Below are 9,290 nucleotides of genomic sequence, written 5' to 3'. Positions count from 1 at the left end.
TGTCTGTCTCCGGGATTTCTCTCTTCCTATTTCAGAAGCACTCTCACAGGCTCCCTCAGTCTGTGTGAGGCTGAGGTTTCCCCTGGATCCCGTACATCCCCAACACATACCTCCACTCGCATCCATCCCGGAGACACCCCCCACCTCTCCCCCCCCCCCCCCCCCCGCGCACACACACACACACACACGCCTGCCTGTGCGCCTCCCTCCCGGAGGGCCGGCGCGCGTTCCCACCTTCACTGCACACTCCGCCAGCCCTGCTCCCAGCGCTCCCAGATTCTCGGAACTCGGATCGCAGCTCCGAACCCCAGTGGTGGATTTTTATAAACGTTTCTTCCTCCCCCTCCCCCCTTCTCTCTCACTCTTTTTTTTATTGCACCCATTCTGGTCTGGGGGGCTAGCAGAACAAGGCGGCTGCTCCCCCAGCCAGCCCTGGTTGGCTTGCCATCCTCCGTCTGCCTTATAAAAGTTTGCTGAGCGCAGTCCAGAGGACTGTGCTGCTCGTCCCCTCGGCCGGCGGAAGGGGGTGACGCTGGGCAGCGGCGGCGAGGAGCGCACTGCTGGCTCTGGCGGGCTTTCGGCTGGAGGGGCGAGGTGAAGAGCGCACGGGCCCTGGGCTTTGCGGAGCTGGATTTGCATGTTGCACCATGCCGTCTTGCATCGGAGCTGTGATCCTTCCCCTGTCGGGGCTGCTGCTGTCCCTCCCAGCCGGGGCGGATGTGAAGGCTCGGAGCTGCAGCGAGGTCCGCCAGGCGTACGGTGCCAAGGGATTCAGTCTGGCGGACACCCCCTACCAGGAGATCGCAGGTAAGCGCGGCCGGAGCCGGCTGCAGCCCAGGGCGACCACAAGTCCTCCTGCCTGGCTGCCGGGCGCCCTGTTGCTGAGTTGGTGCTCACTTTCTGCGAGGGCTCTCTGGGGACCCCGCGCTAGGCACTGGATACTCTTAAGGCTTCTCTGGCGGAGGAAGGTGTGCGTCTCGGCCGCCTCATTGTGCGCGCACGCGGGAGCACCCTCTGTGCCTCCTCGCTGCGCCCTTCTGCCTCTCTTGTGGGTCCTAGCCGGGGAGCCCGGGAGCCGCTCCGCTCGGGCGGCTGCCGGGTGAAGGCAGATCGCCGAGCAGGGCGCCCACCCTGCGCTTCTCGCTCGGGCAAACTTGTAAGAACTGCGACCGCAGTTTGCCTAGCGCCACAGTCTGAGCGGCGCCTTCTCCGCGCCCGCCCTCGCGCTGGCGGGGGCAGTGGAGAGACGCGGAGGGCTCCCCCAGCCCGGGCTCCACTCTCCGTGTCCTTTGGCGAGGCAGGGCGCACCACGCCGGGACTGGGAGCAGGCTGAGCCCAGGGACCTGGCCAGAGCTCCTGCCTCCCGGCTTTTTTGGGTGGGTAGGGTGGGAGGAAATCCTTTCAAAGACTGCTGGTTTCAGATTTGGGGCCGGCTTTCCCCCTCTTGTTTCCTCCCCAACTCGGTTGGTCACTGGTGCTGCTGGAGACATCCCCGGCGCTACGCCGGGTCCTGAGCGCTGCCTCCCTTGCCCGCAGGCTCCTGATGCTGAGCCAACTCCAGAGGGTGGCTCGGTGGGGATTCGGCCAGGGGGGTTCTCCTGTATGCCCCTGGCGTTCTCCACTGAGAGCCCCCACCCACCCACCCCTTTCTCGCTCCAGTGCGTGTCTTGCTGCGTCTCCAACTTGCACAGCAGCCTGGGTGCGTGTTTTCCGGCTCTTAGCTCCAACCAAATCCGAGCTGCTCTGGGGCTCTGAATGAAACGTGTCGGGCAGAGATAAGCCTTTGGCTGCGAGAGAACAGAACTGAGCGAGGCCAGGAGATGCTGAGAGCGCGGGCTGCTCAAACCCGGTGGATGAAGTCCTCAGTGACCTCGGGTCCGAAAGGCGAAGCGCTGTTTCCGTCAGCCTATCTCTGTTTTGCCGGAGAACCGGGCCAGGGATCAAAAGGCGTTTTATAGATCCCTGAAAACCTCCCAGCTCTGATACATTGTGGAGCCGCTACTTTTTATCCTGGTGAGGCTCTAAGTGCTAGAAATGAGAGTTTTTACTTAGGCTGAAATGAACACATTTACATAAGTTTGGGCATTGCCCCATAAAGCACGCAAAGATGACGCCAGCAGCGCTGTACGGATGGAGGAGCCTTTTCCATTCAGAGCCAGATATCCCCTTCCCTCTGAGGGAGGAGAGGCAAAGCCTGCGTTGAAATACTAGAGGGCTTTACCATCCCCACCGTGTCTTTGCCCCTATGCGGAACTCCTTAATTTGTTAATCAATGCACACAGAACCACTGCCCCCTCTGCTCCTTAACTCTCTCCACCCCCTTTCCCTTTTGCCTGCTGTCATTTCATTCTTTTTAATTAATTGATAAGGATCAGCTTGGCTTTTTCCCCCCCTCCTTTCCCAAATCTCAGGGATTGAAGTTTTCAAAGGTTTGCAGTGTGGTTCACTTTTCTAGGAACTTTTTTGCTTCTAATCGGGGCTGTTTAAAACGGTATCTCTAAATACACAGATATTTCCCAACATGATTTCAGATAAGATATCTCTATAAAGAAAGCAGTTAAGCATTTTAAAATTGCTCAGTCTTCTGGAGTGGAGAGTAGGACTCCCCTGAGACTGGAGTTCATCCTTCACAAATCTCCTCAAAATCAAAGTGACGATTTTCTGTGCAAATGATTTCTGTAGTCACCCTTTAGTTTGTTGGGAACATTCCCAGTAGTTAAGGTAAATCCTTGAGTAGAGTTTTAACCACAGAGGGACTTGAGAGGTGGTTCCCCACCTCCACCTACAATCACAGTTCGTATTTATTACGTATGGATTCCTAAAAATGCATGCCCTTTAAACTTGAGTACTTTCCAGGAGGAAGGACCCATTGTTAACTTTACCTTCCGCTGCGGTGGTGGTTGGTGCTACCAGATATAATCAAAATACCGGTCACCATGGAGTCAAAGCTACTTTGATTAGGGAAATAATGAATTAATGGGTAATTTGACTTTTAACGAAATATTATCTTTTTCAAAGCAGACTTGACTTAATGCTATAGTTAATTGGATTTACTGTTGTTAGAGAAATCTCTTAGCAAATATATCCTGTTGTTAAATGAATGCACACTTTCTCTCCTCCCTTGTTCTCCACGCCATTTACATTTAATTACACGTGCAGGGAAGAGTTTCTTTGGTAGTTATCCTCTCCTTTTCATCCTTTGCCTTGTTTAGACATCTAATGGCTTGCTTGAGAAATGGCATGTGCCGCTAGTCTGCCAGAGAACATGAATTGTAGAGAGCTGTTGAGATTTGTGAGAACTGTTTCTAGTTGAGAGAGATTTGCAGGTAGCTTGCTTAGTAAAATAGCTGAGAACTGATAAGGACATTATGTTCCATCATGACATTATTATTTACTGAGAACTCAAAATGGTAAAATAGCATTGCCTGTTTCTTTTCTAGGATAAAGGAACTTCAAACCCAACAGATGAGGGACTGCGATAGGTGATATATAAAGTGATACACTCGGAGCTCTTGCGAAAGAGGAGGTCTTTAAGTGGCAGTCTGCCCCATGAATCCTCACTCAGTCCTGATTTTAAACCATTGCCGGCAGATCAGATAGATGCTATCCATCCTTGTTTGAAAGATCTCAGAAGGGTAGACTCTTGAGCCCTTCTCCACAATCCATTCTAATACTTACTGATTCTTAGGGTGTAGAAATGATTCCAGATATCTGGCCCACAGCCTTCACAATATGCTTGCCTGTTTCCTCGTGATCTATCTTCTGGGAAAATGTGGAAGGTCCTTGTTAGAATGATTATTCAGACCAGAAGTCGGTGTGGAATATTCCAGACCTTCCTCAAGCATCAGTAATACAGTATGGCCTCTTCTTCCAATCAAACTCATCATGTTTGCTCGAAACTTCTACAGGAACTCCACAACTGAAAATAGTACCTTAAAAGCCAGAGAAGTTAAGAGAATATCTAATTCTTACAATTTTAAGAATTTAGTTTATCTGAAAAAGAACAAAAGCATGAGATGTAGGGGTGGGGATGGATGCAGGGAGGGAGATGGGAGAGGGGTAGCTGGTGAAAGATTTCATTCCCTGATTTACTCCCAAAACGCCTACAAAGGCTGTGGCTGAACCAGGCCAGAGCCAGGAACTAGAATCACAATTCAGGCCTCCCTTGTAGGTGGCAGGAACCCAATTACTTGAGTCATTGTTATTGTCATCTGGGTTTGCATAGGTATGGAGCTGGAGAAAGGAGCCAGAGCTGGATATTATACTCCAGTGTGGGACTTTGGAGCCTTAACCATTCAGCTAAGTGCTCACTTTGACAGTGTTGTTTTAGGCTGCTTCTGCTGCTGTTGTGTGCCTTGATCCTTCCTGGATTCATTAGTTATAATCCTTTGTAGTTAATAGTGACCTACTGTGCAACCACAGTTTTAATTGCTGATCTAATGTAACTTAATAACTTTGAACATATAAAGTAGTATGGCACCACACATCTATAAAGGTTACCTTTAAATCATTCTTACTGAATCCTTCAAATAACTTAGTAGATACAAACATTATTCCTGTTTTGTAGATGGAAACAAGAACAACAGACTTAAATTGTCCGAGAATGACTGGACTAACAAGTGATGAGGCTGAAAGTCAAACCTGAACACTGTGGCTCAAAAATCCATAGACCTAACCTGACCTTTAAAAATCTGCCTTACATTAGTAAGCATTCAGCATCTATTAAATGAATTGTATGCAAATCAATTCTTCATCTTTTATATATGTAACCTGGTAGTATTAATTGCCATATGCATGCATATATCCCCTTATAGATATTCATACTAAATACTTTTCTATTTGAAACAACTATTCTTTCTCAATCAGTAAATCTGGATTTTATAGTCTTCGGAGTTGGCCATGGTATCACCACTCAATTGTTTATGTATTTTCCTGGCCACTTTATAATGCAATTATATAAAACGTGGCAACTCTAGTACATGTGGTGTCTTCTCTCAGTGTACTAGACCTGTTCGATTATTGGTTTAGTCCAACAAAGTTTTTAAAAAATTACTCATGGAGGAGAGGGATGAGGAAAAAGGGACAAATTAGGAAAAATGACCACTGTTTGCAGGATTTGGTTTTCTCCCTTTTGTCACAGGTCTTTATTTTTTAGAGCTGACTTATAATTGGATATTAAGAAATAATTAAACTCTTCTCCAGTTATCAAGGATTTATCTCAAAATCCATAGTAAAAGGATATTATTTTATACTTGTAGACTAGCTATTTTTTCCTCCTTTATTGTCTTCAAGGTTCAAAATATGATGCTTTTACTTGGCCTTGCCTGTCTTTAGAAAAAGCCACTCCACGCAGGTCCCCCAATTGAATTAAGTAATTTAATACATTTGGCATTAATTACTTTTCAGTTTGCACATAAATATCAAATTAACAAAAATGGAGAAACTATGCTAACTCTTAGGCTTTAACAGGCATATTAAACATCCTACTTTGGGATAAATTGTTTCATTTCCATTTATCTGATTCAAAGATTTATGACTTCCTTGCCCTCTGTTTAGTTAGCAGATATCTTCAAAAATCCTTCCAAAGAAGAGTGTAAGGTATAAATGAATTAACTGAACTTCAAATGTGTTTTTTTAATGATTCAGCAAGTCATAAATTTCTAAAAGAATTATATTAATTCCAGGTATCAAAGCAATCTAAAATCTGGGCTATTAGGAGTGCCACTTGTTAAACTCTTGATTTGGGAATTAATTTTAGAGAGATTCTTGCAAACAGTAATCTTAGCTGATTTAATTAGAGGATAATATGTCATCATTGGGAACAAGGATTCATTTGAGTTGACTGATACTTTTTTTATAAAACATTTTTAACCGCCTGTATCTTAATAGCTAGTGTAGGCCACTATCAAACTTGATTTAAAATCTACAGCATCATATTCTTTAAAATATTGTGGTACAGACATTGTGCCATAATTTATCTAATAAAATGAATAGTGTTCTTTTAAAATTATGGGTGAAATTTATGAACACTTATAAAATACAAAATTATTTAGTACTCTTAAGCCAAAGTCACCTACATTCAGCTACTAGATTTGTATGGAAATTGACACTTTAGGTAAAAATTATAGTATAATTGTTAAAATCATTTTAACTGCATAATCTAAACTTATATTCAAACCCACAAAAGTAACATTATGAGATGACTTTTTCCTCCTTTAAATCACAACTCTCAAAATACTTCTAGCAAGGCCAGCAAGGCGTGTTAGAGTTGCCTTGCCAGTATAAACAGCTACTTAATATTCCTTTCAACTTGGTGCTTATGTCCCTTTTAGGCCAAATTCTTCTCTGTTAAATTCTTTAGCTGGTACAGAATTTGAGTTTAAATAGTCTCATAGCTTTATCCAAAATAATTCGGTTTTCAATGATTTTCGTGATACTGTTTGAACATGTTGACTTTCTGGGGTAGTATATGTATTTGTAAATAAGGGGGTTTGGGCAGGTAATTCTAATATCTAAGTTTTTAATGACCTATGGTTGAAAATATTTTTAAACTAATGTACTAGTTAGTAATAAAGTAGAAATTCAATTCCACACTCAGGTTTTTGAATATGTTAAGAACCTAATCTCCCTCTTCTAGGCATTTTTCATGTATGTAGTAAAGATGTCTTGAATACCTACCATGTGTCCATCCCTGTGCCTGGAGCTTGGGTGTAGAGGCCTACAGTTCATTCACAATGAATGAATGAATGAAGACTGTGATAAGTACACAACACTCAGGGCAACTGGTGCTCAGAAAGCACTTTATAGGAGCATTTCATCTCAAGAGACAGGGTCTTGGAAATACTTTCTTGAGGATGAATAACTGGCTGGATCTTTGAGGAAGAGTAATGGCATGTGAAGAAGACTACTCCTATGTGTGGAAAGTGCATTGGTTTCCTACATGCAGAGGATCCTTCCACAACATATGGAGGAAATAACCTGTACATGGAGAGGGGAGTGTGGGCAAGACTGAGGAGGCAGAGCCTGGAGGCCAGGTTAATGACTTGTGTAAGTGAACCGATTATGCCTCTTCATATTGGCTCCATATTGTAGACTTTTTGTAGCAGGCGTGTGCACACATGTGTGTGTATGTGTGTGTGTGTGACACACAAAAGCTCTTCAGGGCTAAATTCAAGTTTTTACATATCTGATTGTTTCAAATATAGGACAAAGAAGCAGATTCTTAGTCCAATAGCACCTACCTGCCTTTGTCTTCCATCTGCCAGCCATATGTAAGACAAACTCTGGGGCTGTGGAAGACTCCAAGCTTTAGAGGTCTTCTGTGTTGAGTGACATTACCTTAAAACACAGAATGGTCTTAGAACTGGGAGTTCTAAGATGCCCCTAGGAGTTCCCTTAAACTCCTGCCCTTTTGGTGATGGCCCCTCTATTAGCTGTGGAAGACCCCATGCCAAGAGGGATTTTACCTCCCAGGCAACCTGTCAAAAGTGCTTTCAAATTAAACTGGCTATATACCACTGCCACCTGGAGGTCATGTCTTCCCCTTGGTTGGCCATGCCATGCCTCGAGCTCAGACTCTGGCCTTTCACCTGAGAGTGGTAATAAGCCATTATAATCGGGATTGGCCATCGTTTTGAAATGTTACTTTGGTTGGTCTGTGGAGAATAGATTTGAGGGGACCAAAACAGAGGAAAAGGTGGAGATGTTAGCTTCCACCTGTGTGATACCTGTGGAAATGCAAGGATGCTAGAAACACATAGTAGATAAAGTAGGTGCTACTAAAATGTTAATGATCATTCAAATTATTTAACATCTGAATTGGGATGGACAATGAATTGGGATGTTGTGTGTGTGATGGAGGGAAAAAATGAGATTGGAGAGAGATGAAATTAATAGAGAAATATCTGAAAATGTTAATTGAATTTTCATAGCATTATGAATATTTTGGTTGTGTGTGTTTGTAAAATTTGTTCTCTATTTGAAAGAACACAGCGATAGATTTTTCTGTCTGCCAACTCACTCCCCAAATGCCTACAGCTGAGACTGGGGCAGACTTAAGCTGGGAGTGAGGAGCTCCATCTCAAATGGGTTGCAGGAACCCAGATACTTAGGTTATCTTCTGCCTTCCCAGATACATCTGCACAGAGCCGGATGACAAGCAGAGTAGCCAAGGACTCCAACAGGCACTCCAGTATAGGATGCCAGTGTCATGATAAACTGTGCCAAAGTGTTGGCTGGTCCTCTTATGTGTGTGTTTCTGTAGAAATAAAACTCAATACCAGCTAGATGATTGTTAATAAGAGTGTGAAGATTGAGTGTTGGACTCCGCAGCTATCTACTCTTAGGAGACTCACCTCTCATATCAGTGCCTGGGTTCAAGTCTCACCTCTGCTCCCAATTCCACATTCCTGCTGATGCATACTCTGGGTGGCAGCAGGTTTTAGCTCAGTCACATGATATTTAGGTAGTGAACTGGTGCATGAGAAAACTAGGTCGATCCCTCTCTGGGCCTGTCTTTCAAAATAATCTTAATAGCAGTGTAAGAAAAAAGTTTCCCAAATAAGGTCAGATGAAAAGTCCTCATAAATTATAAAACTATCAAAGTAGATGTAATTTGCTATGCCTGTTATGAAATTGAAAAGTCATTTGTGCTGTGGCAGTATAAAAAAATCCTAAAATTTTACCAAGATGGAAGAAATTATTAGATTATACATTCATTCTCTAAGTTTACAGAATATTCTATCAGTGGTTTAAGTACCAAATATCATTATGGATTGTAATGATGGGAACCAAAGAAAGCAACAATTACTTTGGCCTAGCTATAAGAAGATGACATTTAATTGGGACCTTCAAGAATGTGCAGCATTTGACAAAGGGCCACAAAAGAAGGCAGAGTTCAGATTGGAGTTAAATATGAGTGGAGAAAGGGAGCCAGGAAGAGCTTGTGAGAAATAATATTGACCAGAGGGTGGGGTTGGATTTTTGGAGGGCCTTGGAAATCCTGGGCGTTGAACTGCATGAAGTAGGTCATCCCCTAGGTCCTTGGCAGTCCAGTGAAAGTGCTGTTGTGCACTGGCCAAGCACTGTAATGCAGATGCTGGAGAGAAGGGATAGTGAGAGGCCAGAGGGAGGGAGGCTAGGGAGGAGGCTCTTGTAGACACTTCAGCAGAGCGTGCCGAGGGGCCCGGAGGAGAGAACAGAAAGGGCCATTGAGGTCATCTGAAAAGGAAGAAGCAAAGTTACAATGAAAGTTTTCATAAACTTGAATCTGCTCCTTAGAAGTTCCAGTA

The 9,290-nt window shown here is 44.3% G+C and overlaps 1 protein-coding gene across 1 annotated transcript in view; it reads left to right on the top strand.

Annotated features, from left to right (window-relative positions):
* Positions 1-214: 214 nt before the first annotated feature.
* Positions 215-9,290, top strand: part of GPC6 (glypican 6) — a 1,223,803-nt gene continuing 1,214,727 nt past the window's right edge. Inside the window, exon 1 of the mRNA XM_062194034.1 lies at positions 215-807. Within this exon, the coding sequence (XP_062050018.1) occupies positions 648-807 (160 nt within the window). The 5' untranslated portion in view covers positions 215-647. The remainder of the gene's footprint in view (positions 808-9,290) is intronic.

Source organism: Lepus europaeus, chromosome 6, assembly GCF_033115175.1.
Source record: "Lepus europaeus isolate LE1 chromosome 6, mLepTim1.pri, whole genome shotgun sequence".
Taxonomy (NCBI): domain Eukaryota; kingdom Metazoa; phylum Chordata; class Mammalia; order Lagomorpha; family Leporidae; genus Lepus; species Lepus europaeus.
This window is presented reverse-complemented; position numbering and strand designations above follow the sequence as displayed.